The following is a 14,814-nucleotide window of genomic DNA, read 5'->3' as shown; positions in this document are numbered from 1 at the left end:
ATTAATTTTTATAATTTATACGCATTTATATATCAACTGTATTGAAAAATAGTCCTAAGTGAAGGATTTAACTGGGATAAGATAATTATAAAATAGGTAATGAATTTTTTGTAAATAAATATTAATATTAATACTCTATATAATGTTGGAGTATGTTTTTTAGGGCTAGATTACAGGGATATATACATATTAACATATGTGATGTTGGTAGCGGTTTTTTAGGGCTAGATTAAAGGGATTTATTCTTTGGAAATAAAAAATTATACTATGTGAAGTTGGAAAAAAATCGTTTATTGAAAAAAATGCAACCTTTATAATAAAAATTTCCATGATTACAATTCATTCATGAAATTTTGAAATAATCGTTTATTGAAATAATCAAAATCGTTAAATAATCATTTCGAACAAATCACAAACTACGACGTCGGAGATAAAATTTGGTTCCCTTCCAAACCCATCTTCTTAAATTAGTGATTATTTCCCCTTCAATAATCTATAGCTCTAAATTGATGAAATATATCAAACGTACGGCCGGCGCCCTCTCCTCTTCTCCCAAATCACAATTCTCTTCTTCAAAATCCTACACAACCTAAGCACTCCAACTCAATTATCCTCTTACTCAGGCACGCTTCTAAACTTACTTTTACTCTCATCAACTATTCTATTCAATTCAATTTGTTTATTGTTGGTTTAAACCTTTTTGTATTCGATTTCTAAAACGGTTGCATTGCATTGCATGCTCTATTTTGCTTTGAGCAAAGAGGACGAGAAACCCCATGTTCATCTTCTACGCTTTGCAGGTTCCCTAAAATCATGTACCAATCCAACGCCTCGCCTTCTGCCGCCCGCCGTCAGCACTGGAGATCACAGTTCCCTTCCAACAACTATGATCGCCCACCGCCCCGGCCCAATTTCATCGTCCAGCTATGCCCCGGGCATAAGCGGGCCGACGCGGAAGCTGTAGTTCGCAAACTGAAATTCCAGCCGCAGAGATCGGATTTCGTCGTGTCGAATTCCATCTCCGCGTCACTCGATTACGAGCAATGGTGCGAGACTCTGGCGATGATGGTTCAGCTGTGGGGGATGAAATTGGAAGATAAGGGGTTTGGCTTTGTGCCCCACCTTGTTTCGAACATCGACCTTCCGTCGGATAGGCTGGAATTGAACGATCGGCTGAAGGTGTTGTTTCTCGAGAAATTGAAGGGATTGAAGGAGGGTGTGTTGGTGGACAAGTGGATGAAGAAGTTGGCTACTCTGGAAGCTGAAATGAAAAGGATTTCTAGCATCTTGATGGGTAAGGCAAGCTTGCGGGTATTCAATGAGTTGCATGAGAAAAGCGAGGTTTTGGTGGGTGAGACTACCTTTATCTCCAACAGGATTGAGGAATTCAAAAGTGGCATTAGGTCTATTGAAGAGTATTTGGAGGATGGGGAAAAGGAGGAACGCGATTTCCAACTTCTACCATTTGGACGCGGAAAGATTGAATGGGGAAGGATTTATATGTTGATGATGAGGGAATGCAGGAGGCTTGACGACGGACTGCCTATTTATGCCCATCGGCAGGAGATCATGAAGCATATATACTGCCAACAGGTTGCTCTAACCTCATTCTCTTGTATTCATTGTCACATTTCAAACATGCCAAATTATAGTAATTATATGAAAGAAAGGGTGTGACTATTTCCAACTCAATCAACTTTTATGCAAGGATGGAAGTTAACATCATATAAAAATCAACGTATAAAGAAATAGAACTGATGTCTATTATTCCAAATTTTAAGGTTATTTTGGAGCTTCTTATTTTAATAGGAATGATTGTTTGTTAATGTTGATTGTTTCATGTAGACTTGGAATTGTAGGTAAAGCATTCAGAATGTATTTTAATTGTTTCAATGGGAACTTTCACAGGTCACAGTACTTATAGGTGAGACTGGTTCAGGAAAGAGCACGCAGTTGGTTCAGTTTCTTGCTGATTCTGGAATATGTGGCGACGGTGCCATTATTTGTACGCAGCCACGAAAACTTGCTGCAATCACATTGGCCGAGAGGGTGAAAGAGGAAAGTTTTGGCTGCTACGATGATACTTCAGTTGTGTATCACCCGTCATATTCATCGCTTCAGGAGTTTGAGTCCAACGTGGTGTTTGCAACCGATCACTGCCTGTTGCAGCACTACATAAGCGACAATCAACTATCCATGATATCTTGCATTGTTGTTGACGAGGCTCATGAAAGGAGCTTGAACACAGATCTCCTTCTGGCTTTGATCAAGACTTTACTCTGTCAGAGGCCCTGTCTCAGGCTTATCATCATGTCTGCTACTGTGGATGCAGACCGATTTTCGGATTATTTTTTTGGTTGTAGGACCTTGCATGTGGCTGGGAGAAACTTCCCCGTTGTTGTTAAATATGAATCCTGCCATTCTCAAGTGTCTTCAGTTTCGAAATTAATGCCGTCGTACGTACATGATGTTCTAAATACAGTAGTGAAGATCAACAGAAGTGAGAGGGAAGGCACCATTCTTGCATTCTTGACGTCACAGAGTGAAGTAGAATGGGCTTGTGAGAATTTTCAAGCTTCGTATGCTGTAGCATTGCCCTTACATGGAAAACTTTCATATGAAGAACAACATAAAGTGTTTCTAACCTATCCAGGTAAAAGAAAAGTTATATTTTCCACCAATGTTGCTGAGACATCGTTGACAATTCCCGGCGTCAAGTATGTGGTTGACTCTGGAATGGCAAAAGAGAGCATGTATGAACCTGCTACAGGCATGAATATTCTCAAGGTTGGCAGAATCAGTCAGAGCTCTGCTAAACAACGAGCTGGTCGTGCTGGGAGAACAGAACCTGGGACATGCTATAGACTCTACTCAGAAGATGATTTTAAATCAATGCTGCCACACCAGGAACCAGAAATTCGCAAGGTACATCTTGGCGTAGCAATTTTGAAAATTATAGCATTGGGTGTGAAGGATCTGCAGGAGTTTGACTTTGTTGATGCACCTAGTGCCAGTTCCATAGATATGGCTGTCAGAAATCTTGTTCAGCTAGGAGCAGTTGTGCTGAAAAACGATGCGTATGAGTTAACAACTGAAGGGAAACACATAGTCAAGTTGGGTATTGAGCCTCGGCTTGGTAAAATAATTTTACAATCCTTCCACCAGCGGTTGGGTAAAGAGGGTCTTGTTCTTGCTGCAGTAATGGCAAATTCTAGTAGCATATTTTGCAGAGTCGGTACGGTGGATGCTAAGTTGAAATCTGATTGCTTGAAAGTGAGGTTTTGCCATCCTAGCGGTGATCTCTTCACATTTCTTTGTGTTTACCGAGAGTGGGAAGCTGTGCCACGTGAAAAGAGAAACACTTGGTGTTGGGAAAATAGCATTAATGCAAAGACATTGAGGAGATGCCAAGACACTGTTATAGAACTGGAAGCTTGCCTTAAAAATGAATTGAATATCATTGTGCCGCACTATTGGTATTGGGATCCCCATATACATGGAGAGCCTGAAAAAAGTTTGAAAAATGTAATACTCTCTTCCTTGCCTGGAAATGTGGCTATGTACTCTGGCCACGATCAACTTGGTTATGAAGTGGCACTAACAAAGAAACATGTGCCGTTGCATCCTACGTGTTCTTTGTTCAACTTCGGCCAGAGGCCAACCTGGGTGATTTTCTCAGAAATATTATCTGTGTCAAAGGAGTATTTGGCATGTGTTACAGCATGTGATTTTGATTATTTTTCGACCCTGTCTCCTTCTCTACCATTTGATTTCCTGGCAATGAACAGTCAACGGTTGCACAAGAGGGTTCTATCAGGGTTTGGAAGTGTTCAGTTAAAAAGGTTTTGTGGGAAATTTAATAGCAATGTGCGCTTTCTTGAATCAAAAATAAGAGAGTCCTGTGCTGATGAAAGGATTGGTGTTGTAGTTGATGTTGACCGGAATGAGGTGCTTGTGTATGCTTCTTCACAGCATATTGAGAAAGTGATGAGTTTAGTTGTAGAAGCATTGGAGTATGAAATGAAGCTATTGCAGAATGAGTGTATTGAGGAATTTATGTATGGCCCCAAGGCCTTAAACTCCGTCGCTCTCTTTGGAGCTGGCGCTGAGATAAAACATCTGGAACTTGAGAAGAGATGTCTGTCTGTTGACATATATCATTCTAATGTTAGCGCACTTGATCGGAAAGAGCTTCTACTCTATCTTGAGAGTTTCACTTCAGGTCTTGTTTGCTCTGTTAGCAGGTTCTTGGTCTCTGGTCAGGAAAACGAAGACAAGGACAAGTGGGGAAGGGTAACATTTTTGACACCTGATGCTGCAGAGAAGGCTACTGCGTTGAATGAGGTTGGATTTAGTGGTGGTTTGTTAAGGGTCGTTCCTTCTATAAAAAATCATGACAGTGATCTCAGAATGATGTCGTCCAACCGTATTAAAGCCAAAATCTCGTGGCCTCGTCGGCGCAGCAAAGGGATTGCATTTGTGAAATGCAATCCGGATGATGTTGAGGCAATGGTCAATGATCTCTCCAATCTAGTTATTGGTGACACGCGTGTTTGGTGTAGACCAAGTGCCAAGTTTCGAGACAGCATAAAACTTACTGGGCTTGACAGGGAGCTTTCTCAAGAAGATATACGTCCTGTCGTAAGAGCTTCAACAAGTAGGCAAATCACGGACTTCTTTCTACTGCTAGAGAATGCAAATGATGATCTTCTACCACCACCACCGGCTTGTGAGGATGCCATTTTGCGTGAAATTTCTCCCTTCATGCCTAGAAGGAATCAGGGTGCCCCTGTTAATGTTAAGGTATTTCCACCAGAAGCAAAGGACAGTATCATGAGAGCCCAAATTGATTTTGATGGAAATTTATATTTGGAGGCAGCTAGGGCCCTGGAGCATATTGATCAAAAAGTACTACCTGGATGTGGCTCGTGGCAAAAAATTGTATGTCGTCCACTATTTGATGGCTCTGTGTATTGCCCTCCCTCTGTATATCATGTTGTCGAGAATGAGTTTCATCATTTCCTCAGAAGGCTTCAGCGCGATCCGCGTTATCAAGGTACTTCACATTGAGAGAGTAGTTTTATACTATTTGACTCCCAATCATTTGCTGGTTGGGTTTTTTTAAGTGAGACTTGATTTTGATTTGTGGAAATGCCTTAAGGTGCTGTTATGTTGCTGATGTTCAAATTTGTGCAGGTGTAGAATGGTATCTGGAGAAAACCAATAACGGTGGCTACCGAGTAAAGATATCTGCTACCGCCACTAAACTTGTTTTCGAGTTGAAAAAGTCTCTGTCGGAGCTCGTTGGAGGGACAATTATACATCATCCGGATATAACCCCGGCTGTTCTTCAGATTCTTTTTTCGCGGGATGGGGTTATGCTTATGAAATCCGTTGAGCGAGGGACTGGAACGCATATATACTTCGATAAGCAGAAAATGAGTTTGAGAGTCTATGGTCCTCCAGAAAAGATGGAGTATGCACAACAGAGCTTAGTCAAAGGTCTCCTAACCCTATATGACAGTAGGCAACTCGAGATTCAACTTCGTGATGGAGTCTTCCCTCCTGATATGATGAAGAGAGTTGTTGAGCGTTTTGGGCCGGATCTTAATGGACTTAGAGATAGAGTGCCAGAGGTTGAGCTGTCTTTAAATGCAAGACGTCACACTATATCTATCGTAGGTAACAAAGCATTGATGCAAGAAGTCGAAAGATTACTGCACGATCTTGCACATTCGAGTGAGTTGCAAAGTCCGGAGAATGATTATGATAGTATCTTTTGTCTATGTGAAGTGGAGCCGTGTGATTCTCAGATGCTTGAGGACTGCCATCACAAAGTCTGCAAGTCATTTTTGGTGAGGCAGTTTGAATCTGTTATCCAAAGTGGCGGACGTTTCCCGTTACACTGTTGTAAAGAGGATTGCAAGGCTAAAATCACGGTTGCTGATTTGAGGTCTTTGTTGTGTAAAGAGAAACTTGATGAACTTTTCAAGGTTTCGTTGGGTGCGTATGTGGAAGCGAGTCGAGGTGGTTTGAAGTTTTGCCCGTCGGCCGACTGTCCATCAGTCTACAGAGTAGCGGATCCCAGTGGGGCCGCTGCAGCCTTCAGATGCGGGGTGTGCTTCATGGAGACGTGTACGAAGTGCCACATTGAATACCACCCGCTCCTGTCCTGTGAGAAGTATCGCGAGTTGAAAGGTGATCCCGAGGCATCGCTCAAGGAGTGGTGCATGGGGAAAGATAACGTGAAGAAGTGCCCAGGGTGTGGGTTCACGGTTGAGAAGGTGGACGGGTGCAACCACGTTACTTGTAGGTGCGGGAGACATGTTTGCTGGTTATGCTTGGATTCGTTCAACAGTGCCGAAGACTGCAGCAGCCATATCAGCTCTAGACACCCAAACATGTTGTTCGATCATGTATTATGAAAAATAGTGTTGGTTGCCAATTTTATTCAGTATATTAGTATTAGAATAGTTGAGCATAAACAAACGTTTGATTGCAACTTGCAAGAGATCCCAATCAATCACAAAGTTGGTTTTCACTCCACTCTCTCGTGTTTTTCTTGCAATAGCTACATCTGCCTTGTTCAGTTCCAGAGAAACACTGCTACTACACATTCAATCACATCCTCAATTTACACACAGAATTGACAAATCTCGTAAAATCATACATGTGCAATGTTGGGAAGAAGTAATTATTAAAGTTTGCATCATTCTCTGATTCTTTCTATATTCCACATCTCTACTACTCTCGCGACATGTCAACTCCGTATTCATGTAATCAGGAAACAAATCACAGACTAACATTATCTACTTTGGTCCCACATCAACTCACTTACTAATCCTTCCGTCCCATCACAGTTGAGTCGTATTCCTTTTTGGGTTATTACATACTAAGTGAGTCTAATCTTTTTTGGCAAAAGCTTTATTCTGTCTCCTACAACTTCACTCTCTTTCTCTCTTTCTTATATTATATTCTCTCTCCACTTGAAAAATCTACCTGGAAAAGCGTGGTAACTCACAAAAAAGAGAAGCTGAAGATAGTTTGGCTAACCATAATATCGTCTGTCCATGCTGGAAAAATATATTGAACTGGGACAAGAAAAATATTTCGAGTAGATGTGAAAACTATGCATAAACACCAAAAGTCACCAACACAATTTTCAAAGATAATTTGCAATCAAATGTTCATTTGTATATCTGGATAACCAGAGAAAATTAAAGGAGCATGTATAATTAATTAAAACTGTATTAGTTTGTTACAACCAAGCAAGAAAATAAGTTCAGCATAAATACCCAATCCAGAAGAATTTTAGCAGTCTTGAAATCTCAATGTATGATTGGTATATCTCTTCCATGTAAGTGATAGGTTTGGAGTTTGAACAAAGTTTTATTAAATCAAAATTTGAATAGATATATAATATGTTTATCTAGTTGTCAAACCACAACTAAATTTTAAAATAAAACAAAAACAAAGTTACTGGCAAGAATTGAATTAAAATTAAATGAAAAAGAAAACCATACCTAGAATAAAAGTTAGCCTCCACAAGAAAAGCATATATAGAATGAAAGGCTGTGAGCTAAACAAGAAAAGCATATGCTTAGTAAAATGATTAAATGAGATTGGCCTCCTATGCTGTGCAGATAATGAGTAATGATCCCCTACTTTTCCTTTTAACTAGTAAAAAATATTTTTATTTGAATACTACTACTACTACCATATAAGTTATAAAGAATAATCACATAATAAGTTATTACACCCTATTTCATAATTTTCATATTTCACTTCTCCATTTCTAAATCTAAGCTCTCTCTCTTAATCTGTTATCATCGCAAAGAATGGAAGGAGAAGCTGCCGCTGCCGCCCTTCAAGTTCTTGTTCAAAACCTCGTCGACCACACCAAGAAAGAGTTCTCACTTGTTCGAGGTCTCAACAAAGAAGCAGCAAAACTGACTAAGCGTTTGGGTACCCTCCAGGAGTTCTTGAACGATGCAGAGAAGCGTACCATTCCCGGTGGGGCTGTCAAAAGCTGGCTCAAGAAGCTTGAAGACGTGGCTTTCGATGCTGACAATGTTTTAGACGAGTTCAACTATCGTCTCCTTTCCAAAAAAAACAAGCCCATGAAACAAAAGGTACTATCATGCTTCTCATCATCATGCGTTAATATTTCACGTTCCCGAAGCATGGCTCTTAGAATCCAAGAAATCGATGAGAATTTGGAGTCCATTAACAAAGAGGCTACCGAGCTTGGACTCAAAGAGACGCTTGCCACCAATGTACCAACTTTGGCTACCTTTGAAACTGACTCATTCACTCTTGATCCAATTTTTATTGGAAGAGATGATGTGGTGTCAGAAATAGTTGAGATTCTTACAACTAGTATCAAATCTGATGAACGTTTAATTTCTATCCTTGCCATTGTGGGAATGGGAGGATTGGGGAAGACTACTTTGACTAGGAAAGTCTTTCATCTTCTAAAAGAAAAGAATCTGTTTGGATCACATATTTGGGTGCATGTTTCTCAAATTTTTGATCCAATTGTTCTTTTCAACAAAATCCTCAAAGCACTGACTTCTCCGAATCAAGTTGAAATTGGAAGTAGGGAAGGTGTTCTTGAAAAGCTTCAACAAGTTTTGAAAGATAAAACTTATTTTCTTATTCTTGACGATGTTTGGAATGAAGATCGTCCGACATGGGATTGTTTTATCAATTCCTTGTTGGGCGTTAGTTCTATTAAGGGAAATGTCATTGTTGTTACCACCAGAAGTATGGAGGTTGCTTCAACTGTGAGTGCAATTCATATACATAAGCTTGAAGGATTATCAAAAGATGATTGTTGGTCGATAATCAAAGAAAGAACCTTTGGAAAAGAGAAAGTTCCTTTAAGATTTGAGGCCATTGGGACAGAAATTGCACAAAAATGTCAAGGTTTGCCATTAGCTGCCAGCGTAGTCGGTGGAGTACTACGCGATAAAAAATCTGAAGAAAAATGGCGCTCGATCAAAGAGAATTGGCTTTCAAGCAGCGAAGGAGATTATATCACAAAGATATTGAAGTTGAGCTTTGATAATTTGTCTCTACCATCACTTAAGAAGTGTTTTGCATACTGTTCGATTTTTCCTAAAGGTCGCAGAATCGAAAGGCAGAAATTGATCGAGTATTGGATGGCAGAAGGATTTCTTGTAGCTGATGGAAGCAGTGACATGGAATCTATGGGAGACAAATTTATCAATGTTCTTACACAGAAATCATTACTGCAAACTGGAGAAAGAGATCCTTATGTTAATGTGGAAAATTGTGTGATGCATGATCTTGTGCATGATCTTGCATCTTCTGTTTTAGCCGGTTCTCATAATGCAGATGGCATAAACCCAGTTCGATACATGTTTTTTGAAGAAAAGTCAAGTGATGTTCTAAAACAAACTGCAAAATATTTGCGCACTCTATTGTCCATTGATAATATCTGTGGTAACATGTTCTCAGACTTCAAATGTCTTCATATTTTAACTTTTGGAAGTTATGAAGGTAATGAGTTGCCTAGTTCAATCATGAAGTTAATACACTTGAGAGTTCTTGATATTGAACACTCAAGAATTATTGATCTTCCGGATTGGATTGGTAAGCTGGTTCACTTGCAAACATTGAGAACTGATAATTATTTCACAAGGAAACTTCCAATTACGTTGAAGTACTTGACTAACTTAAGGCATCTTTATATTGGGCCTGATGCACAGTTGCCTGGCGAGATTGGGAGATTAACTTCTCTCCAAACACTGGAGTATTTTCAAGTTGGCGACAAAGATGGATGGAAAATCGAAGAGCTTGGAAGTTTGAATGGTCTCAAAGGATATTTGCAAATTTCAAAGCTTGAAAAGGTTACTAACAAGGAAGAGACTGAGAAAGCAAGTCTACTTGACAAGTCAAAATTATTGAATTTGTGTTTGAGATGGGATCAAACTAGAAAGGATGAAACTACAAATGATGAGAATGTGTTAGATGGCCTTCAACCCCACCCAAATTTGAAGAGGTTATGGATTGAAGGATTCAAGGGAAAAAGATTTCCATCATGGACTCAAAAGATGGAAGTTGAAAAAGTGCGTCAAACCTCTTGTGTACCACTTAACAATTTGATTGAGGTGGGTCTCTATAACTGCTTTGAATGTGAAGAAATCCCAATATTTGGGCAGTTGCCAAATCTCATGACTCTCCGATTGGAAGGACTGTGGAATGTGAAGTCCATAAGTTCTTCGTTCTATGGATTAGAGAAACGGGAGACGTGCATTGTTTTTCCATCTCTCAAAAAACTCGAATTGAGATGGATGATTGAGCTAGCAGAGTGGGCAGAAGTAGAATCAGAGGGTGCAAGTGGCATCAAGGTATTTCCTAAACTCCAATACTTGAAGATAGAGTTGTGCCCCAAATTGAAAGGATTGCCAAATGGTACATGCAACCTCAATTTGAAAGAGTTGATTATATACCGGTGCCTCAATTTGAAAGGATTACCAAATGGTATATGCACCCTCAATTCTTTGAAGACCTTGCAAGTAGGAGATTGTCCAAATTTGGAATGGTTAGTAGAAGATATTGGCGTACAACAATCACAAGGAAGCCTCGAATGCTTGATGATTAGTGAATGCAGTGCTCTGCAGTATTTTCCATGTGAAATAATAGGATCCTCACTCCACAAACTGCTATTGGAGAATATAAGTAACCTAAAGAATCTACCTGGAATAATTGGGTGCCTCCCAAAATCACCCCATCTAAAATTTTTGAAAATTGTTGGTATTCCTCAATTCATGACCACCTGTTTTGTTGAGATCCCACCTTCTTTCAGTAGCTTGGAAATGTTAGAATTAGATGCAAGTATGGGGGGATCAATGGAGAGTGTCGATGCCTTATTGCAAGCATGCAGAAGCAGCTCCCACTCACTTACAAGTTTAACATTGAAAGGGATCCAAGGTGGTTGGGAAAATCTGGTGGAATCACTTCAACATCTTACTGCTCTTAAATGTTTAGAGTTGGAGACTATTGGAATGGAAAAGTTACCTAAATGGTTAAGTAGTGTGAATGAAAGTCGGCAGCACCAATTTCACAAAGGTTTCCATTTAAAGATTAACGGAGAAGACATATGTGAGTTTTGCTGGATATTGTATGCATCATGTTTTATATAGTAACAGAAATTTCATCTCATTAGTATCATCTGTTGTATTATACATTACAGATATACCATTGGCAGAACTACGTACATTGCTGAATTCGGGTAACCCTGGTACGTATTTGCTAGTCTCTATATTTTTGTTTAGATTATAGGTGTGTTTTATTTGATGAGAATTTATAGATGGTATATATTTCACATTCTTTCATTCTTTTCAAATATTTTGTAAGGTAGGTAATTTTTATCAACTCTTTTTTCCCACCTTTCAACTCCATTTTATGATAATATTATCATGCTAAATTGTGTAAGTTGCACACACTTATCCCAAATTGGTTAATTGAACGCTTTCCTTTCAAAAAGATTATATATTTGTACTTAATGTTTTCGTGTTTTATTTTGATTAAGAAGAAGAAGGTAAAGAAGATGAAGAAGTTGAGAAGAAGAAGGGGAAATGATTTGTCTTTGAGTCAGCTTCACCAACAATTACTCCCATATTCCTTGATTGATTTGTTTGAGACATCATCTCCAGGTCTAGCCAAGTTTTACGTATTTTCTCCTCTACTTCTTCATACTGGAAAGTGCAAATTAAAATTTCCCGGCAGGATTGGCATTTTTTGTTTGTGTTATTTCTTATACCGCAAAATGGTGGCAGAAGAAGATGCAGCAAAGACGTGTGTTCAAGCATTGTCGAAAAGAAAGTTGACGGCTGTACGCATTGTATAGCTAGAGTTCCTCCTTGTTGATAGCAACAGTAATCCCACATCCAGGCTTCGTTGCAGTAAGATAGTGTCCAGGGATCCAACCGGAGTCCCCTTGCCCCAACATGTTTGGGTTAAAGTTTTTCGTAGCTTTTATTAATCCTTCATACTCTACAGTCTTACTTTTCACAAATATCTAATTGATGATCCCTTTGTCTATACTTGTAAAAGTCTTCATAAATGTAAAAATATAAAGCCTGTGTATGCAATCCATGTATTTCAGTCACATCAGACTATTCTAAATCGATACCATAACGATCAACTAAATATTTTTCCAGGAAAAGGCATAATTACCATGAATGATAGACATATCCCAAAAATTGTAAAGTTCATAACAAAAACAAAGTCGTGTGAAGATTATTCATCATTTTACAGCCCTGGAAATTTGGAAATACAAGTAAACAAATGATTTGTTATCTCGTTTTCATACTATAGCTAAAAATTGAAATCAGATTTTGGTGAATTGAGTTTCTTTACTACAAAAGTAAAGACATGATGGCACTGTAACAAAATCCAAGCCAATATATAAGCAACCTGATTATCATGTTTCAGATAATACCGTGAGGAACATCAGAATCAAAGCGCTGAAATCAGTTGAAATTGTGGTGCTGAAACTTTTGCAATGCGCAAGCCGCCGGAACCCTTCTCTCTTCAGAACAGCTGCGCCAACTTTTAGCTAGCCTCATCATTTAGAAAATTATCGGATGCTCTTATTACACAAAATACAATTTTTAATCAATAATATTGGAAGAACAAAGTCAAAATTTCTGATTTCAAGTGATTAAAAATCTAAACTGTAGTGCAGCAAACCACTTATGACTTATCCATTTCTTTTCCTACTCTACTCTGTATACCAATTATCCATTTCTCAGTCAGAATCAGTTACAATCTCAACCAATGGAAGGAGAAGCTGCCGCCGCTGTCCTTAAAGTTGTTGTTCAGAACCTCATCGACCATTCCAAGAAAGAGATCTCACTAATCCTACGTCTCAACAAAGAAGCAGCAAAGCTAGCTGGGAGTTTGGATACGATCCAGCAATTGTTGAACGATGCTGAGAGCCGTACCATTCCCGGTGGGGCTGTCAAAAGCTGGTTGAGGAAGCTCGAAGATGTGGCCTTTGATGCTGACAACGTTTTGGATGAACTCAATTACCATCTTCTCTCCAAACAAATCAACTCTATTAAACCCATGAAACAAAAGGTACTCTCACTGTCATGCTTCAGTCATATTGTGCATCCCAGAAATATAGCTCTCAAAATCCAAGAAATCAATGAGAATTTGGAGTCCATTTACAAAGAGGGAGCCGGGCTTGGCCTCAAAGAGAGGATTTCCATTGATGGGCCCAATTTGCCTCATGCTGCTTTTGAAACTGATTCTTTCTCACATGATCCAATTTTCATTGGAAGAGATGAGTTGGTGTCGGAAATAGTTGAGGTTATTAACACTAGTGCCACAACTGATGAACGTGTAGTTTCTATCTTTGCCATTGTGGGAATGGGAGGGTTGGGGAAGACAACCTTGACTAGGAATGTCTTCCATCATCCAAAGATAAAAACTCACTTTGGATCACATATTTGGGTGCATGTTTCTCAAGTTTTTGATCCAATCATTCTTTTCAAGAAAATCCTCAAATGCTTAACTTCTACTGATCAAGTTAAAGTTGAGAGCAGGGAAGATATTATGAAACAGCTTCAAGAAGCTTTGAAAGACAAAACTTATCTTCTTATTCTTGATGATGTTTGGAATCAAGATCGTCTCAAATGGGATGATTTTATCAATTCTTTGGTTGACGTCACTTCTACCAAGAGGAATGCAATTGTTATTACCACCAGAAATATGGAAGTTGCTTCAACTGTACAATCACTTCATACACATGAGCTCAAAGGATTATCACATGAAGATTGTTGGTCAATAATCAAAGCAAAAACTCTTGGAAAAGAGGATATTCCATCAGAGTTTGAGGCCATAGGTCTGAAGATTGCAACAAGATGTCAAGGTTTGCCATTAGCCGCTAATGTAGTTGGTGGAGCACTATGCAATAAATCAGAAGAAGAATGGCTCTCGATTGAAGACAAATGGCTTTCGCATGATGAAGGGGATCATATCACAAAGATATTGAAGTTGAGCTTTGATAATTTGTCTCTACCGTAGCTCAAGAAGTGTTTTGCATGTTGTTCGATTTTTCCTAAAGGTCGCAAAATCAAAAGTCAGGAACTCATTGAGTATTGGATGGCAGAAGGATTTCTTGAATCTAATGGAAGCAGTGAGATGAGTGCTTGGGCGACAAATTTATGAAAGTTCTTCTACACAACTCTCTACTACAAGTTGCAGAAAGAGATGATTATGGAAATGTAGAGAGTTGTGTGATGCACGATCTCGTGCATGATCTCGTATGTTTAGTTTCAGGTTCCTCTAATAATACAGAAGGTGGGAGCCGAGTGAGATACATGATTCATGATGGAAAAGGTCGTATTCCAAAAGAAGTGGCAAAATATTTGCGTACATTATTGTTCAAGGGAAGAATTCGTGGTATCATGTTTGCCAATTTCGATCATCTACATGTTTTAATTCTTGCAAATTCTGAGCTTGCAGAAATCGAAGCGCCAGGATCAGACGAGAGAGATAGATATGAGTTTTCGTCAGCTGATTAAGTTGCCAAATCTCAAGTCTCTCTGGTTAGAAGGATTGACAAATTTGAAGTCGATAAATTCTTCTTTCTATGGATTAGTTGAATGAAGAGACACGTATTGTTTTTCCGGCTCTAGAAAGGCTCGTGTTGGTTGAAATGCCTAAGCTGACAGAGTGGGCAGAAGTAGAATCTCCATGTGCAAGTGATGTCAAGGTATTTCCTAACCTTCAACAGTTGGAGATCTCTCGGTGCAAGTAATTGATGACTTTTCC

At 39.1% G+C, this 14,814-nt stretch overlaps 3 protein-coding genes across 3 annotated transcripts; all 3 read left to right on the top strand.

The window, feature by feature from the left end:
• The first annotated feature begins 517 nt into the window (after nucleotides 1–517).
• On the top strand, nucleotides 518–6,682 carry LOC125219214 (ATP-dependent RNA helicase DEAH11, chloroplastic-like). Its single transcript, XM_048121130.1, has 4 exons — nucleotides 518–623; nucleotides 801–1,593; nucleotides 1,909–5,056; nucleotides 5,197–6,682. The coding sequence occupies exons 2-4, from the start codon at nucleotides 814–816 to the stop codon at nucleotides 6,423–6,425; spliced, it is 5,157 nt and encodes a 1,718-aa protein (XP_047977087.1). The 5' UTR covers nucleotides 518–623; nucleotides 801–813; the 3' UTR covers nucleotides 6,426–6,682.
• Nucleotides 6,683–7,838: 1,156 nt separating this feature from the next.
• LOC125186539 (putative disease resistance protein RGA3) lies at nucleotides 7,839–11,264 on the top strand. The gene is made up of 2 exons (XM_048082923.1): nucleotides 7,839–11,149; nucleotides 11,222–11,264. The coding sequence occupies exons 1-2, from the start codon at nucleotides 7,839–7,841 to the stop codon at nucleotides 11,262–11,264; spliced, it is 3,354 nt and encodes a 1,117-aa protein (XP_047938880.1).
• A 1,546-nt stretch (nucleotides 11,265–12,810) lies between these two features.
• On the top strand, nucleotides 12,811–14,064 carry LOC125186532 (disease resistance protein RGA2-like). Its single transcript, XM_048082913.1, has one exon. The coding sequence runs from the start codon at nucleotides 12,811–12,813 to the stop codon at nucleotides 14,062–14,064; it is 1,254 nt and encodes a 417-aa protein (XP_047938870.1).
• The last annotated feature ends 750 nt before the right edge of the window (nucleotides 14,065–14,814 follow it).

This window comes from Salvia hispanica, chromosome 1, assembly GCF_023119035.1.
Source record: "Salvia hispanica cultivar TCC Black 2014 chromosome 1, UniMelb_Shisp_WGS_1.0, whole genome shotgun sequence".
Classification (NCBI taxonomy): domain Eukaryota; kingdom Viridiplantae; phylum Streptophyta; class Magnoliopsida; order Lamiales; family Lamiaceae; genus Salvia; species Salvia hispanica.
This window is presented reverse-complemented; position numbering and strand designations above follow the sequence as displayed.

Excerpts from the sequence above, each read along its gene's own strand:
- LOC125219214 (XM_048121130.1), top strand. The coding sequence starts at position 814 with ATGTACCAATCCAACGCCTCGCCTTCTGCCGCCCGCCGTCAGCACTGG. Across the intron at positions 1,594-1,908 it reads AGCATATATACTGCCAACAG|GTCACAGTACTTATAGGTGA; the intron begins GTTGCTCTAACC and ends GAACTTTCACAG. Across the intron at positions 5,057-5,196 it reads GCGCGATCCGCGTTATCAAG|GTGTAGAATGGTATCTGGAG; the intron begins GTACTTCACATT and ends AAATTTGTGCAG.
- LOC125186539 (XM_048082923.1), top strand. The coding sequence starts at position 7,839 with ATGGAAGGAGAAGCTGCCGCTGCCGCCCTTCAAGTTCTTGTTCAAAAC. Across the intron at positions 11,150-11,221 it reads TGTGAGTTTTGCTGGATATT|ATATACCATTGGCAGAACTA; the intron begins GTATGCATCATG and ends TATACATTACAG.
- LOC125186532 (XM_048082913.1), top strand. The coding sequence starts at position 12,811 with ATGGAAGGAGAAGCTGCCGCCGCTGTCCTTAAAGTTGTTGTTCAGAAC.